Source organism: Acinonyx jubatus, chromosome C1 (genome assembly GCF_027475565.1).
Source record: "Acinonyx jubatus isolate Ajub_Pintada_27869175 chromosome C1, VMU_Ajub_asm_v1.0, whole genome shotgun sequence".
Taxonomy (NCBI): domain Eukaryota; kingdom Metazoa; phylum Chordata; class Mammalia; order Carnivora; family Felidae; genus Acinonyx; species Acinonyx jubatus.
In genome coordinates, this window is record NC_069381.1 from 95,272,545 (window position 1) to 95,290,865 (window position 18,321).

General features: G+C 41.6%; 1 protein-coding gene across 2 annotated transcripts in view; it reads left to right on the plus strand.

Annotated features, from left to right (window-relative positions):
• Positions 1–12,879: 12,879 nt before the first annotated feature.
• The window catches only part of MAGI3 (membrane associated guanylate kinase, WW and PDZ domain containing 3), a 244,627-nt gene continuing 239,185 nt past the window's right edge, over positions 12,880–18,321 (plus strand). For both annotated transcript variants that reach the window (XM_027058313.2, XM_027058315.2), the window contains exon 1: positions 12,880–13,195. In XM_027058313.2, the coding sequence (XP_026914114.2) occupies positions 12,880–13,195 (316 nt within the window). The remainder of the gene's footprint in view (positions 13,196–18,321) is intronic.

Sequence of the window (18,321 nt, forward strand, 5' to 3'; positions counted from 1 at the left end):
GTAGATGCCTGAACAGCCTAAACCCCTGTGCAGTCAAAAATCTGTATATAGCTTTTGCCTCCCCCAAAACTTAACTACTGATAGCCTACTATTGACTAGATGCCTTGACCAATGCCAGTTGTCTAATACATCTTCTCTATATTACATGTATTATATACTGTATTCTTACAAAAAAGTAAGCTAGAGAAAAAAATGTTAAGAAAATCATGCCCAAAGAATACAAAAATACTAATTCGAAGGGACATATACACCTTGATATTTAAAATTTTTTTTCAATGTTTATATTCTTAGAGAGAGAGAGAGAGAGAGAGAGAGCATGAGTGGGAGAAGGGCAGAGAGGGAGACACAGAATCCGAAGAAGGCTCCAGGTTCTGAGCTGTCAGCACAGAGCCCGATGTGAGGCTTGAACTCGCCAACTGCGAGATCATGACCTGAGCTGAAGTCAGACGCTCAACCAACTGAGCCACCCTGGGGCCCCATATGCACCCTGATATTTATAGCAGCATTACAACAATAGCCAAATTATGGAAATGGCCGAAATGTCCATCAACTGATGAATGGATGAAGATGTGTATGTATATATATATATCTGTGTATATATATCTGTTGAATGAATACATCATACACACACACACACACACACACACACACACACACACACACAATGGAATGTTACTCAGCCATGAAAAAGAATAAAATCTTGCCATTTGCAATGATGTGGAGGAGCTAGAGTGTATTATGCTAAGGGAAATAAGTCCGAGAAAGACAAATATCATATGATTTCACTTATATGTGGAATTGAAGACACGAAACAAATGCTCATAGGGGAAAGAAAAAGAGAAGCAAATCAAGAAACAGACTCTGAACTATAGAGAACAAACTGAGGGTTCCCAGAAGGGAGGGGGTGAGGGCTGGGTTAAATAGGTAATGGGGATTTAGGAGTGCACTTGTGATGAACACAGGGTGATGTATGGAAGTGCTGAATCATTATATTGTACATCTGAACTAATATTGCACTGTATGGTAACTAACTGGAATTTAAATAGAAACTTAAAATTGTAAGAGAAAATACACTTATAGCAGTTTACTGTATTTATCAAAATAAATCTGCATTTATTTATCAAAATAAATCTGCATATAAGTGAATCTGCACAGTTCAAACCTGTATTGTTTGAGGCTCAAATGTACTTGGTAAAAATAATTCATAGCGCAAAGGGGTATTTAGTAGAAAGCAATTTCCCCTTTCAGTCTTCTAGTCACAATGCCCAGAGACAACTACAGCCACTAATTTCTTGGAGATTCTCCAGAGAACATAGCCATATATACGTGTTTGCAAATATCCACCACATCCCCTTCTTAAATCCAAATAAAAGCAAACATATCTGTACTTAAAAAAATCTACCTTGGGGTGCTTGGGTGGCTCAGTCAGTTGAGTGTTTGACTGCAGCTCAGGTCATGATCTGCCAGTTCATGAGTTTGAGCCCCGTGTCAGGCTCTGTGCTGATAGCTCAGAGCCTGGAGCCTGCTTCACATTCTGTGTGTGTGTCTCCCTCTCTGCCTTTCTGCCTCTCTGCCTCTTCCCCTCTCATGCTCTGTCTCTCTCTCTCTTTCAAAAATAAATAAAACATTAAAAAAATTATTTTTAAATATCTATCTTAAGGATCTTCCCACATCAGCATACAAAGCTCTACCTCCTCCTGCACAGTATTCTGTTGAATGAATACATCATAATTCATTTAACCAGCCTCTATTCTAGATATCTTCTCCAACATGCATCTGCAATATACTTGCTAGTACAGGAAGTCTGAAATTTCCTAATAGAGTAACTGCATTGAAAATTAAAAATTTTTGATGCTGGCCTATTACTCACCATGAGGTATACCAATTTTTAAAAATTTTTTAAAAATGTTTATTCATTTTTGAGAGAGAGAGAGAGAGAGAGAGAGAGAACAAGCAGGGGACAGGCAGAGAGAGAGGGAGACACCGAATTTGAAGCAGGCTCCAGGCTCTGAACTGTCAGCACAGAGCCTGACGTGGGGCTCGAACTCACAAGCCATGAGATCATGACCTGAGCTAAAGTTGGCTGCTTAACTAACTGAACCACCCAGGCACCCAAAAAGTTTGTTTATTTTGAGAGTGAGTCCGTGCATGGGGTGGGGGAGGGGGAGAGAGAGAGAGAAAGAGAGAATCCCAAGCAGGCTCCCTGCTATCAGTACAGAACCTGACATGGGGCTCGATCCCACAAACCATGAGTTTATGACCTGAGCCCAAATCAAGAGTTTGATGTTTAACTAACTGAGCCACCCAGGCACCCTTATCCTATTGGTGTCTTGATAAGAAAAGCCTTCCTCCTCCAATATTATAGAACAATTTTACCATTTTTATTCTAGTACTATTTGGATATTTTTATGTTTAAATATTTGATCATCTGAAATTTGTTGTCAAGTAAGGAATATCGCAGGCATCAAGAATCAAATATTTTCAGATGGCCAGTCATTTGTTCTCTAACCATTTATTGAATAATCTATCATTTCCTCATTGATAGAAAGTGTTCATTTTTAAAAACTTATTTATTGATATGTAACTTGGTAAAGTGTATAATATTTTTTTTAATATGAAATTTATCATCAAGTTGGTTTTCATACAACACCCAGTGCTCATCCCAACAGGTGCCCTCCTCAATGCCCATCACCCACCCTCCCTCCATCCAACCCCCCATCAACCCTCAGTTTATTCTCAGTTTTTAAGAGTCTCTTATGGTTTGGCTCTCTCCCTCTCTAACTTTTTTTTTTCCTTCCGCTCCCCCATGGTCTTCTGTTAAGTTTCTCAGGATCCACATAAATGTGAAAACATATGGTATCTGTCTTTCTCTGTATGTCTTATTTCACTTAGCATAACACTCTCCAGTTCCATCCATGTTGCTACAAAAGGCCATGTTTCATTCTTTCTCATTGCCAAGTAGTATTCCATTGTGTATATAAACCACAATTTCTTTATCCATTCATCAGTTGATGGACATTTAGGCTCTTTCCATAGTTTGGCTATTGTTGAAAGTGCTGCATAAACATTGGGGTACAAGTGCTCCTATGCATCAGCACTCCTGTATCCCTTGGGTAAATTCCTAGCAGTGCTACTGCTGGGTCATAAAGTATATAATCTTAAGTATACAGCTAGATTGATTTCTACATATGTTGACACCCTTTAAAGCACTACCCATATTAAGATATAGAACATTGCCAGGACCTCAGAAGGTCTTCTGTGTTGTCTTCAGTCAATGCTCTCTCAAAGGTAATCATAATTCTGACTTTAATTACCATATATTAGTTTGACCTATTATTGAAATTTGTATCAGTGGAATCTGTTAATACACATTTTTTGTCTAGCTTCTTTTGCTTCAAATTATGGCTGTGACATTCATCCATTTTTCTGTGTGCAGGTTAGTTTTATTCTTACATTACTGTGTCGTATTCTAAGAATATCCAAGACTTATGTAGCCATTCTAATCTTAATGGACATTTGGGTTGTTTCCAGTCTGGGGCTATTCTGAATAATTCTTGTATAGACTTTTTGGAGGACATAAGTACTCATTTCTGTTGGGTATATACCCAGGAGTAGAATTGATGGATCCTAGTGTATGCATTTACTAACTTAGTAGAAACAGTCAGTTTACCAAAGTGGTTGAACCAATTTACATTCTCATTGGCAGTGTGTGAGAATGTCCACAAGTCTACATGTTTTTGCTAATACTTAAGAGGGTCAGTCTTTTCATCTTAATCATTCTGATGCAGTTGTAATAGAGACCACAATTTCTTCATTGGAATGTTTTGACATTTTGTTTCACTGTGAAAATGTCTTAAGATGATCACCATGGCAAAGGAAAGAAGGCTAGATATGGAGTAAGAATATCTGAGTTCAAGTTTTGACTCCCACCTATTGTGGAGAAACGTGTGGGGACTAGAGTAACCTTTCTGACTCACTAGTATACTGGGCATATGACGATAGCTGCCTCATAGGATTATGACAAAAATTGAACTATTTTAAAATTATTATGAAGATTAAATTATCTAGTAAAGTTAATATATCTGAAAGAACTTTGAAGGGAAAGCACTTGAACAGACCAGTCTTTATCGAGATCCTACTATAAGCTGGGTGCTATTCTAGGCACCAGGGGTAAATTAGTGAACAAAACAAAGATTTCTGTCCTCCTGGGACTTACATTCAAAGGCAGAGATGGACAAAAAAATAATATACTGTATAATTATTATGTCTATAAGCAAGGGATAAAAGCTGCGGACAAAGGATAGCAAAGATAGAACAGAGTAAGGAGGTCTAGGAGTTGAGGGGATGTTGCATTTTTAGATAAGAAGGTAAACTAGAGTGCACTGAGAAGTGACATTTGAGCCAATGTCAAATGGAGGTGAGAGCATGAGCCACACAGATATCTGGTGGAAGAGAGTGTTCTAGGCAGGGGGAGAGCTGAGGCAAGAGTATGTCTGGCATGTTGAGAGAATTGCAAGAAGGCCAGTGCAGCTGGAGTGGAGTCAAGTGGGCAGGTAGGGGGCACCAGGAAGAGATCATAGAGGTAACTAGATGATGGTGGGCCAGCTGGGCATTGTAGGAACAATGGCTTTTACTCTGAGTAAAATAGGGATACAACTGGTACTGAGCAAGGAGTGACATGATCCGATTTATTTTTTAAAGGATCACTGTGCATGCGTCTTACCAGCTCTGCTGCTATAACGAAATACACGATAACGCTAGACCAGTGGCTTAAATAACAGACATTAATGTTCTCGTGGTTCTAGGAGCTAGAAGTCTGAGATCCGGGTGCCACCATGGTCGGGTTTTGGTGAGGGTTCTCTTCTCTCTTCCTGGCTTGCAGGCTGTCTCCTTCTTGCTGTGGGGAAGCAAAGGGGAGATCTCTCTTCTCAAGAGGCCATCGATCGTATTGAAGTAGGACGGGGCTCACACTTGTGACCTTACTTAACCTTAATTCCCTCCTTTATAGGTTCTATATCCATATACGGCTGGGGGGGTAGGATATCAACATACAAATTTGGGGGGGGATACGATTGAATCCACAGTAGTTTGCAATTTGAAAGTTTTAATCTCCACATTCTCAAACACCACCAAGTTGAAAAGATTTCCTTGAAAAATTAACCACATCATGATTTGTATTCATGGTTCTGAAGGTTTGTTGTTGATGTAACCATTTACTCTCTTTGTCCTATTTATGCCTATCAAACTGTGAATGGACAGGATTCATTTATGTTTATTTCCTTGCAATATAACTGTCATATAACATTAGTTGCAGGTGTACAACATGATTTGATATTTACATGTATTGCAAAATGATCACCACAATAAGTAAGTATAGTTAACATCCAGCACCACACACAGTTACAATCTTCTTTCCTTGTGATGAAAACTTTCAGGAGGTGTTATATGTTTAAATGTGCCAAGATTAACTTTAGGTTCTAAAGCACAGAAGCACCTCCTCGGAACCCTTTTTATCTAGAATGTTGCCCTGCTTCTGCAAGAAAATCCAGCTCCTTCTCTCCTTCACTCGAAATCCAACAAGGTCACTCTCCATTTTTGAATGGAAAATACAGACTTTATTTAGATATCCCTGTTAAGGATAAGCAAAGTCCACAGCACCCAGACTTTGAAGGGGGTGTGTTTATTTTATTATGTGGTGTGTTTCCAATCATTTTTACTGTGAAATTTGCGAGTGTGCGTTTGGAAACACTTCACCTAAGTTTAGCCAAGTAAATGAGCATTTTCCTTCTGTTGAAGAAAGGCAGTTTCACATCATGCTTTCTTTGTGTTGGAATCCATGAAAGGACTGTTTATTTGCTTCCAGTCTGCAATGAGAAGACCCAGGGGCTTGAAGTTTTCTAGCTGGTCAACGAAACTAACGATTTTATACGGTAGTAAAACTCTTTTAAAACAAAGTTTGTGAGTTCCTTTATTAGTCAAGAAACAAATTCTACTTCTTATAACAACACATCCTGTAGATTAAAAGAACAGTACATCGTTTCACAAACTTCAAGGTCAGCATATACTTTGAGTGGATGTTACTTTAAGAGTTCAGAGAAAAACCTTGAAATTAGCATTCCACCTCTCTGGGCACGCTATTCAATAAATACCAATAAATACGACAAAAGAAAGAACCTGTATACATCTAAACTTAATTAAGTATTTTCCCCACTTTTTATTTTGTAAATTCCTCCCTCTTATCTTCCTGTGAAGGGACATTTCAACAAAGCAATTACATTCCACACAGCTTCTTATTAAATACAATTGTAACATACTGCTTTAACTATGATCACCCTAGGAAATTAAAACTATAACTTCTGATTTCCACAGTACATTCGATAAATTTTCATCTTCGTTGTTTCTACCCTGGTCCATGCCATCAGGCTTTCTCAGTGGGCTCCTGTACCAGATTTCTGTCTGGCTTCTCAAATTCTATCATCACCCTCCTCCTTCTCTATGGAGCAATCCGAATTATCCATCCAAAATGTAAATCAGATTCTGCCACTCCTCTCCTAAAAACTTCATGTCACCTCAGGTCTCACTGTTGGCCTGGAATGTTCAGGTCTCCAGTTGTCACTTGGCTCCCTCTTCCTTGTCAGTCAAGTCTCAGCTAAACTGTCACCTTCTCAAGCAGACTTTCTCCACGACTTCTGATGTAGCCTGTGTCTTCTCCTAAATAGCCATTATTTGATTCTGATTCATCTTCTATTTTAATTACAGTACCATTACTACTGGAAGTTATTTTGATCACTTACTTGCTTTGGTTTACTGTTGACGGGGTTCAAGATGTGATACCCCAAAATATGGCAGCTTGGCATACTGAGTAGCTTAAACTGAAGCAGTTTGAGAAAATAGGAGAAGCAGGCAGGTCTCTCTGACCTTCTCCCTGCCCTTCTTCTCTGAAGTGGGTCATAAGACCTGCATAGGAGAGGTGCCCTCTCCAGACCTGGAGGAAAAAAAGGAGCCTCTGTATATCCAAGATGGAGGGATAGAATCTGAGCAAACAGGCTTGGCTAAGTTTCCCGGGTTTACTACTCTCAGCTCATATTCTTTGCCCTATCACATCTTTCCCTGACTTTCAATTCTTCATTAATAGCCTCAAAAACACTCAGGTTTAATCATTTATTCTGATCTTTATTTCCTTACAGAGTCTCCTGTGTCACATCAAATTTGTATTAAATAAATTTGTATGCTTTTCTTCTGTTAATGTGTCTTTGTTAGATGGAGTTTCAGACTCAGCCAGGGACCCTAACAGGGTAGAAGAAAACCTCTTCCTCCCCTACACTGTCATCTTCCCCAGGAAACAAGTGACCTTGTAGGTTTCTTCATTGCTGTAAACCAACACCTAAAAAACAATGCCTGTTTATAATGGGTACTTTGTTTTTTTGAATGAATGTGTGCTAACTATACTAAAGAACAGAGTACGCAGACCAATGAGGAATACACAAATGAGTCAGAGAGACCCTGCTCTCAAGAATCTTGGGGTCTACTGGGAAAGAAAACAGAAATAACATGCTATTAGTTCTGGAGAAGCAAGAGCTGACATCCAGCTATAGGAAACCAAGGCTGGCCTTGAGTAGGAGATTGTATTTTAGCTGAAAGCTGAAAGATAGGTATTTTGGTATTTTCTATTTTATTCAATGTTCTCTTTGTCCTGCTTTGTTAGACGAACTTGACATCTGACTGCTTAAGTAACCCCTCTTTCAAAGCATGTTGGCACTGCGCTTGGGTTTGAATGTTCCTATTGTTCTCTGAGTTTGCACTGGATTCATTTGGTCATTTGCAGGTAAGTGCACCCATGGGCAAAAATGCACATTAATGCATGAAACGTAGTAAGTAATACATATTTCAGACAATAAATTAGTTTAACTGAAATAAAATCTTCCATGTTACTGCTTTTGTAATTGAGCATATTTTAGCATTAGCATACAAATTAGCCCATAGACCTAGGCAAATAAAAATGCTAATAAAATGTAAAGATACAATAGAACATTAATACTGAATTTGGTTAGGCTGTTAATGTTAGACTACATTACATATATCCTTTCCATAATACAGTAAATATGGACATTTTCTAAGCCAGTGAACGATTTTGTTGATCAGAATTTTTAAAATTCAAGATAATTTTTACTATCATCTGTGGGAAGAAAAACAGGATGAATGTTCTTATATTCTGCATAGAAGGCAAATATTTGTTTTATCGGCGTACTCCAGTTCTTCCTCACCCTCTGCCACCAGGATACTTGAGAATGGCTTCGTCTAAATAATGATTTGACTTACGATTACTAGAGATTCAAGTTTTCATGAAAGAAACAAGTGAGCATACAAAAATAAATGAAACCGAACGTTTCTCCCTATACTTGCCTTGCTTTGGCACAAAGCCAGGCACAAGTCCATGGACACTGTTCACATGGACGCCGATGTGAGTGATGGCCCTGAAACTGTAGGCACACGAACTGTGCCACCATATGAGACACCTCTGATTGTACAAAGGAGAAAGTAAGCGTGGGTCATTTCAGAAAAACTGGGAATTTATACCTGCCATCCTGAAATTTTCTAAGCAGAAGGGTCTATTTAATTCTCATTAAGAACACTCTGCACGATAGTATCCAACGAAACAAATTCCCCACCTTGTCCGAAAAAAATATATCTTTGAAGCAAATCAGTACAGTCTATTTGTGGAGGACACTGTGGATTGTTTACCTAAATGCCGATCTTCCCCCCTTCATATTTGTTAAGAGGTGCTCCCCCCCCCACCCCTGAGTTTTGTTGAGATACTGTGCAGGCATGCAGTTTCTAAGATGCTGGCTGTCTTTTTGGGTGTTCCATTAGTCTTTGCACCGTTGGTTTAGGAAAGGGCATTTGGACAATGTCGCCCAATGAGCTGAAGGGAAAGTCTTCCTGGGAGCCTTTGGGGAGAGGTTTCCTTGGTCTCCAAAAAATAAAGAAATGGGGAAAGGAGAAACCCATGTCCCTCTTTTCAGTTTTTAGCATTGTGATACTTGTGTTACTTGGTGCCTCTCCAGCCATCTTGGGACCTAACGCATGAGGTATGCATCTTGAAATGTATCTGTGTTTATTTTATGGATGGTTAGAAGTAGCTCAAAGAAACCTTGGAGATTATCAAATTCAACTGTATCCTTTATTTTTTGTTAAACCGGTTTCCATATTACTTGGCTTATTAATATTCCCCATGGAAATCATAACTATTAGGCCAACTGTTAGATTTTTGGAAACAGTAATGAACATAGGTACAATTTGAGTATTTGGTTAGGTGCCATTTTACAGAGAGACGCTTAGAACGTGACTCTTTTAATTGTGTGGTAATTTCCAAAGTAGTATCCTACCAGAATGAATTCATTGGAGTGGGCAGCTTACTTCTAGAATATTTAAAAAGCAGAAGCTAGGCTTACTAAGATGGGTGAATTTAATACTTAAAAAAATTCCAGAGGTGATGAACAATGCTCTTAGCCTTGTCACAAATATAACTATTTAGCTATGAATGTTGGCTTTTATGCTAGACCATATGTTAAGTGCTTCCTTGACTCAAACAGCTCCATTCAGTTCTCACAACCACTCAGGTGAGCACTGTTATCATACCCCTTTCCTGGATGAGGAAATGGAGTTTAGGTAAGGTTAAATAGTTGAATAGCTTACTTGAGATCACAGAGCCAGGAAGTAGAAAAACTGGGATTTGCAGTCTGACTCTAGACCTCAAGCTCCTAATCATTGCAGTTTTCTGCCCAAGAGTCAAGATAATTTATTATTGATTGAGGAATGTGGCAGGTACCATTGGGTGCCTACTTGATACCTATTCTTTCTCCTCTGTTTGGGGTGACTTATGATCAATTTAATGAACTGTGGCAATCCCATTTTCTTTTTGCCACTGATCTAGGGTAGGCATGTGACCATTTTCTAGCCAATAAGAGAGATTCTAGTGGGTGGGGGCAGGGGCAGGCAGTCTGGGAAGGAGTTTTCTCCTTCATAAAAATGGGAACAGCACTGCTTTTCCTTCCCTTCCTGCTCATACCTCTGAGGATGTGCCATCTGGAGCTGTGGCAGCCACATTGCAATCAAGAGGTGACAAGCCTGGAGATAGAAGCCAAAAAAGCATATAGTGGTAGACACCAGGCACAAAAAGAACTTGGGTCCTTAGTGACATGATTGTGCTGCTGAACTAATGCTGAGACTATTTAACCTCTGAACCTTGTGTTAAAGATATAATAAATGACCTCATACGTCAAGCTGTTAGTCAGATACTTTCTTTCTGGCCAATAGTATCCTAATGGACACAGTCTGGGCAGGAAAAGACGTTTTCTTGGAGGTGATGTGAAAGCAGATGATGTGGAGATTATCAAGATTTCATCCAGGAATCTGTTACTGTAGGTGATAATTCAGAAAAAAATACTCCAGCTTTGTCTCAGATCTGGATAAATCGGAGCAATCCACATATCTGTGCTGGATATTTTCCCCCTTTTCTCTACAGATGCATGGTTTCCTCTTTGTGTGAGATGGACTGCATCAAAGGACTTTTTTGCCCTCAGGCTTCTGGGCTTCTGGTTGGATTTGGCCACTGGGATGTACCAGCAGGAGACGGAGAGAGAGGTGAGTGAGCTATAAATCCCCCAGCTTCCTCCTTGGGTTTTTACTTAGGCTCACTGCATCCCTTGACTGAAGGTCACAGGCTCCTGTCTGGCTGCCCTTTTTGTGCTGAATTTTGGTTCCTTCCCCTTGCTTCTACAGATCTATCAGCTTGCAGTCCCAGGCTTCCACACTTCCCTGTGGCTCCCCACACCCTGCCTACCCTTTGTAAAGTACCATTTGTTTCCTGCTAGGCTCTGACCGATACAATGGTGTGAACAAAATCACTGCAGTTGTTGAAACTTCGCCTAGTCTATCTGACACGTGAGATTCTGTGGAGTTATTCATAGTGTAAATAAGGGCTTTCCTCAACCATTAAAGGGATATAGGAGACTACATAGTGTGGAGCCACGTTGAAAAAGTAAAAGTATCCTAGCGCAGAGAAAACTCTACTTTGATGAAAAAAAAATCAAAGAAGGCTACCTGGAAGAGATGTTATTTGGGCTGAGGATGAAAAGGATTTCTAAAAGACAAAACGAGTGGGGAGAGTGTAAGGCAAGTGAGGGAAGAGAGAAAGCTCAAGAGTTCTTGAAAAATTAGCGCTGGAGTGGACCTTTATTCTTTGTTTAATGTTCTTTATTTAATGTTCTTTATTTAATGTTAGTTCTCTTTCCACCTCCTTACAGATGAATAAGCTTGACGCTGAGATTTGGCCAGGGTCAAACAGCCAGTAAATAGCATGCAGGACTCCAATGCAACGCTGTTAGTTCTAATCCCACTTTCTACCTCCACATCACCCTACTTCATCTCGGGCAATCTCTCTCATTAGCCTATGACCTCCTTGAGAGCAGGGCCTGTTTTCTTCATCCTTGCACCCCAGTACCTAGCGTAATTTCTGGCATAAAGTCAACATCACTAGCTACAAACAGTAAGCACCCACCTTCTGTGAGGCACTATGCAGATGTTTTACATGCGCCTCATGTAATCTTCACAATAATTTGGAGTGGTATAATTGTCTCCACTTTTCAGCCAAAGATGCAGCGGCTCAGAGAGGGTGTCTAATTTGCCCGATGCCACACAGCAGTGTCTAGGACTCTATTTTACTTTCCATCATGGGCGTCCAATAAGATTTGTTGAATGAGTGAATGAACGAACAAGAAACATCCACTGAGCGCAAGTGATCGGTTGTGACCACCCTGGATCCCCCGCCACTTCGGGCAGCGGACTCTGCTCTCTGTGTCTCTCCAGTCAAGTACACCCTCTCTTGGAAGTGCTCCCGGGCTCCACCCCCAACTCCGCCCCGCTCTCCAGCCACGCCTCCACCTCGGAGTTCTTTCCGCTCTTCCCAACCGAGTTTTCGCCTGGCACCAGCCGACACACGGAGAGGGCCTCTCTCGGCCCTGCGATGTGTTGCGGGTTCCATTCCCCTGCCCCTCCCTTCGCCCTCCCTCCCTCTCCAAACTTCTTTTTTCCACCCTCTTCAAACTTCACTCATCCGAGTGCCCGCCTCCTTCACTCCCACTAACCAATCGGTGGTCCTCGCTCTCGCCGAGGGTCCGCCCCCTGCCCGCTGGGGGCCAATCCCCGGCGAGGGAGTCGAGTGCCGGGGCTGGTTCCCAAGCGCCCGGCCTGTGACGGCAGCGCGCCGGGCGCCGCGCGGCAGAGGGGGGCGGGGCTCTGGGTGAGGGATGGGCGAGGGCGGGGGGAAGGGAAGAGGGAGGCGGAGGAGGTTGCGGCGGGTTTGAAAGCGGCAGTTTCCTGGCAGCTTGGGCAGGCGTTGGTCTCCGCGCTCCAGCTCCGCAGCGGCCACGATCGATCCTGCGACGGGTCTACGCGCGCTTCTGCGCGCCCCCGACGGATTTTTCCCGTTCCGGCTCTTCCCCCTTCACCTCCCCGCCCCCCTGCTTCTGCCTTTCCCGCCGCGGAGCCCGGGGGCCAGCCGGCGGCCGTGACCCCGCCCGAAACCCCTCTGGAGCCGCCCGGGGACAGTTCCCCTCTCCTTTCTTCAGCCTCGCCCGGGGTGGCCCTCGCGCAGCCCGGCAGCTCCGGGGAGCGCAGCCGGGAGGGGCGTCCAAGGGGCGTCTCGGGGCTGGGAGCAGCCCGGCCCCAGCGGGCTGCGGTCGGGGGGGTGGGGGCGCCGGAGCGGCGAGGCCCCCTCGCCGGGCTGCACGGGCCGCCGGGCCCCCAGGCTGAGAGGGGGCCGGAGCGGCGCCCCCGCCGCCCGCGCGGGGTCTCCCCCATGGTGCAGCGGGGTTCGGGATGTCGAAGACGCTGAAGAAGAAGAAGCACTGGCTCAGCAAGGTGCAGGAGTGCGCGGTGTCCTGGGCCGGGCCCCCGGGCGACTTGGGCGCGGAGATCCGGGGCGGCGCGGAGCGCGGTGAGTTCCCCTACCTGGGGCGGCTCCGGGAGGAGCCCGGCGGGGGCACCTGCTGCGTCGTCTCGGGCAAGGCGCCCAGCCCGGGGGATGTGCTGCTGGAGGTGAACGGGACGCCTGTCAGCGGGCTCACCAACCGGGACACCCTGGCTGTCATCCGCCACTTCCGAGAACCCATCCGTCTCAAGACTGTGAAGCCAGGTACGCCGGCCCTGCCTTTTCTGTTGCGGGGTCTGGGTGGGGGGGGGAGTCGGGGTGGGCGTCCTTGGAGCGACAGCCACTCCCCACCGCTTATCGCCCTGGGGAATCTTAGACTCCGTGGTTGCTCCGGACTAGCTGGCGAGGGGGAGGGGCGGCGATGGTGATTCCCGTTTTGCCGATGGGAAAACTGAGCTCTGGCTTGGCCAGGCTGCTCTGCAAGCTGTCATAGATTTGCAACCAGAAGCAATTTGGGTTTCCTAAACCTGTAGCCCTGTCTCCTACCGAGAGTTTTTGACTAGAGGGAAAACCAGCCTTTTCCGTTCTCCTTTGTGAAGAAGGTCCTCCTGATTGTAGCATGTTTTTTGGAACAGTCTTACGCGTTTTCTAATAGGGAAAGAGGCTTTCTACTACTGAGGCACTTGGTGCCGGCGTTACTACCTAGTGTACGTACCTAGGAGGGCTCAGCTGCTTCAGTGTTTCTTCTGCACTAGCAACACCTTGGAGCTGACAGCCTAACTCACTCGGTCCAGGTGGTTTCAGGTGTCTGGGTATCGATGCAGTACAGAATGTGGTATGTGGCCCAGCAGTGTGTTCTTGCGGGGAGCTGTTGAATAGTCTGGGTTTCTAAAGAAGACCTAGGTGCCTCTTTCGAGTCACATCTCTTGTAAATCTTTGATTTTACACCGATTTTGTTGACGTGGTGGGTGAGATGGACCCCTGTTGCCCTGGTGTGTTTCATGCGAGTAAAATCTGCTGCCAAGCACATTACGTTTAGGTTTCAAAGCATTGATCAGACTGCGTACAGTGAAACCCGATAGGATGCAATAGTCCTTCTGTATTTGTTATTCACGGCATTGTTCCTTTCGGCATTGGTTAGAACGTGGTTCTGTTTTTTGAGATGCTTGCGGGAGAGAGAATTATGATCACAACGTTGTTAGAAATCAAACTAGTTTTGCTGAGCGTGCCCCACTGAATATATAGTGCATCAGAATATAATGGGCTGTTTAATTGTGACTTGGGCTAGAGGAATCAGTCCATCCCTTGACTGCAAAATGCTAGAAAATTCGGGAGAAAATTTTAATATGTTCTCTCCCTCTCCCATTGTTTTTTCTTTCTCAGCAGCTCACTTTGGAAATCTCTCTTTCATAGTCCTTGGGCTTAATGGGGACTGATGGTTTGTGGTGCAGTAGACGTATGTGAGTATTGTGGGTGTATACACACATACACACACACACACACTCACATGTCCCTGTAATCTTAAATGAAGATTTTCTTCGTGTGATCTACCTCATCATGTTCATTTAAAGCTTATGGTTTATGTATGGTTTTCTTTTTTATTGTTAATTTGAATAACTTTGGCAGACTTGAAACATCTTCTGTATAGTTTTGCAAATTCAGAAATTCTTAACTCAAACTTTTAGAGTCATAGGTCAAAGGGGGAGGGAAGGTTTTGGGGTCTGTAATGGCTGTAATCTAGGGAGTCGAGCACTGTCTGTAATATGCAAAATACTATATAACACATATTTACTAATCTAGATGTCATTTAGTTCAAATCCCATGAGTCAGGGAATAATGAGAACATCTGCATCATTGCCTTGTGTTTTGTTTTGATTAGTTGGGGCACGAATGAGAGTATAACTGTTATTTTCAAAAATAGTTTAAGATTTAATGGGAGGAAGTTGATGTATTCTCAAATTACTGTGATTCTTTTATAGACTGGGAGTATTGGTTTGGTCTGCATGCTGTATATTTTCTCAAAGTTTATATCAAATTTGAGAAAATAAATCAGAATTTAGAGTGTATTCAGTAATACGGATTAGCTGTGTTGGTTGAACATCATATGCCCCAGAACGTAGTTGACAGTTTTACAGTAATAAAATTCTGCCCTCTTGACAACCTCAGGCACTGTCCTACTTCAAATGTTTGGCCAAAAAAGGGGAATAATTTATATTAATGGGTTGAGCATATTTTCTGATCATTAATTATAAAGGTTCTGAACACTACATTTATTTTTTTTAAAGATCTGCTCTGCTTCAGTAATTTCTAAAGGATACCACTATGTGTCATCTGAGTTATTCTTGTTTCTAAGCAAGTTGTAATTTAAAGATTTTAATTTCTCCAAGAATAGTATCTTTAGGTTTCTAATGGGCTCATGTTAAGCATTAGATTAAATAGTTTTCTTGAATGGCTATGCTAAAACATTTGTCATAAAATAGCAAGATTTTTGCAGGTTAAGTACAAGATTTCAAAATTAAATTAAAGAAATTAAAGAGCCAAAAGAGGTAATTCCTAGAACTTTGGGTGTGATTAAAACCAGAATAAATACCATCTCCAATGGAGACAAAAATTTTATATTGTTAGGATTAAATTTGAAAAGTATGAAAATACGGAGTGAGGACATTTAAAAAGGAACTTGCTCTGCACGGTTTTTTTTTCCCATTTTATTTAAACTCTGAGAGAGAAATGGATTTTCCAATTTAATAAGGAATTGTAAAGTGTACTTAGCACTGTCTCTTGTCTTACAGAACTATATTCATAACATACCGTTTAGAAACTAGCACAGTACAAGAATAAACGTAACCATTTTTGTGAGATGTAATATTAGTGGGGGATGATCTCACGTTCATTGTCTTCTGACAAAGTCCATGGCAAAAGGATGTGTATGGATCCTTCCGTGTGTGTGTGTCTAGTACATGCTAAGGGGAGCCCAGCCAAAGCCAGCACCAACACCTGGGTGACTTGAGGTTCTTTCTAGCAGTGACCATCTTTAGCTTTGATTTGGGGCTTACTTTTTTTTTACTTGCAAATTCCATTAAAGATTATAATAAAATAAACTCTTTAAATATGCTTCCTAATCCTAGGCATTTCTTGAAAGAATTAGGGAATTTCTTACTGGAATCCTACTCGTATTTAGTATTCACATAGTTCTTAGTGGTGAGTGCGTTTCTGCTTCTAAGACAGTCTTTAGTTTCACCCATTCCTTGGCCCAGCTGGTCACCTGTTTCTTAATTACAGCCCTGTCTTTTTTTTTTTTTTTTTTCCTCTGCAAAGAGAGAAGTTTTCACTTGAATTTGAACTTTGTAGTTTCACAGTAGTAAAGGAAGTTGAACTTTAGACCTATGATGAAATTGTTTCATGATCTAGTCCTGTAAGCAGGATTAGTTTCTTTGAATTTATTTCAGAGCATATTTTTAAGCAATTTCTATTCTGATTAACGATAGAAGTAGTTAATTTGGTTCTCAATTTCTCCAGACTGTGAATGTACAGAGTTTTAGGGAATAGTCACTTCTTCATATACATTTAAACACCTATTTCAGTGGTTGCGGATTATGTGGCTTTTATTTCAGAGATTAAGTATTGATATAGTAAGTACATGAAATCCTTGTCTACTGCATTATTATGCACACTCTACTTTCAACTACCTTATGTCTGTTACTGTATCTAGAGAAGAAAATCATGAGGATCAATGTTATTGTTTAAACAAAGACTAATTTGAAACATCTTGTTTAATGCCAGTTAATCATAGGTAAAAGTCTTTGCCATTGACTCTTTGAGTGTCTGCTTTATAGGGGAATTTTGTTAAAATGAGCACATTCCTAGAAATACATTCCCCATGGGTGGGGACACACTACTAGAAGCTTTTAAGTAAGGATGTTTGTGCTATGCCAGTCATCAATAACCCTACCTCCCTTTCTTTTCACTTTTGCATCTTTTTGTTTTTTTAGTTTAGAGGGGATTTTGGGCTTGTGAGTTTTGTTTGGGTGGTTGTCCTATTTGAAGAAGGGGAGAGTGAGAGAAGTTAGAGTTTAATTGCTAGCCTCCTAGGTTTCCAATACAAAAAAAAATTTTTTTTTAACAACAGAAACTAGGGAACATAGCATTACATTTTGATAAACCTTAAATTGGAAACTTTCCTGTTTTCTCAAATTTTGGTAGCATTTTTTTGGGGGTCTAAAATTGGTCACAAGTAATTGAAGTAACTTCAGGTTCTGGACTCTTCATTGACACCTTTAATTCATGTGAATAATGGGCTTTTGCCATAGACGCAGAAGAAACACTTAATATTTGGCCCCTTTCAGTTTTCAGATCATTTTTATTTCATTCAGCTTAATGCTAAAACTGGTTTTCGTAGAACGGAACTGTGTTCCTGGGGAATAGAAATTGTTTTTCCTCTGAGATCCTGGGATGTGTTTTATAAAACCTCTTAATATAAGAGACAAATTTCAGTGTGTGTGTGTGTGTGTGTGTGTGTGTGTGTGTGTGTGTGTGTGTGTGTGTTTCCTGGTCTCTAATTTATGTAAGTTGATGATAAATCTGCATTTGCTCTAGTATCTGACTTACAAAGTCAGTGTATACCCTTCTCAGGTGAATAGTTTCATATAATATCTTTGCTATATAACCCCTAAGTGCTTTATAAATTTTGTGAGCGCTTAGGGGTTTGGGGAGTATGTTGTAGGAGAATTTCATTTTTATGAGCCACTTCAGTATTTGGTACCAATTTCAAACTCTGCCAGTTTCCACGTCAATTTTCAGTTGTTCGTAATTTGATAAAGGATACGTGTTTTGGTATGGAAGACTAGAATGGTGACTCCTTTAATTAATTAGTCAGTTTTGGTTCTCTTCTGAACTTTCAAGCAATAATTTCCTTGTAATACTACATTTTGGCATAGAGGGGAAAAAAATGCCCTTTATTTAAAACTGCTCCTGAGGGTAAAGTTTTCAGTGGCTCGGTGGCGAGTGTTGTGAGAGACGTGTTTGTGGGGAAGAGTTGCTCTTTTTTTCCTTGAACAAATATTATTCAGAATGTTTCCCTGGAAAGGTGCTTATTTTACTTTATAAAGAGAAAACAAAGGATCAATTACTGGCACACATTCATTCCCTCAACAGACATTTGGTGGCGGTACTCCGTGTGAACCAGGGCTGGTGATATAAAAATATGAAATATAAAAGTGAATCAGAAATGGCCTCTGTCTTCCGAGAAGCTCACACTTTTATGGGAGTTTAAGATTCCACTGGTAAGGACTATCTGTAGGAAGCGTTTTCCCTTTTCCACTTTTCCCCTAGTACCTAAATAAAACTCTTTAGGTAAGTTTGAGTATGAATTTTGGTGGAAGCTACACTAATGG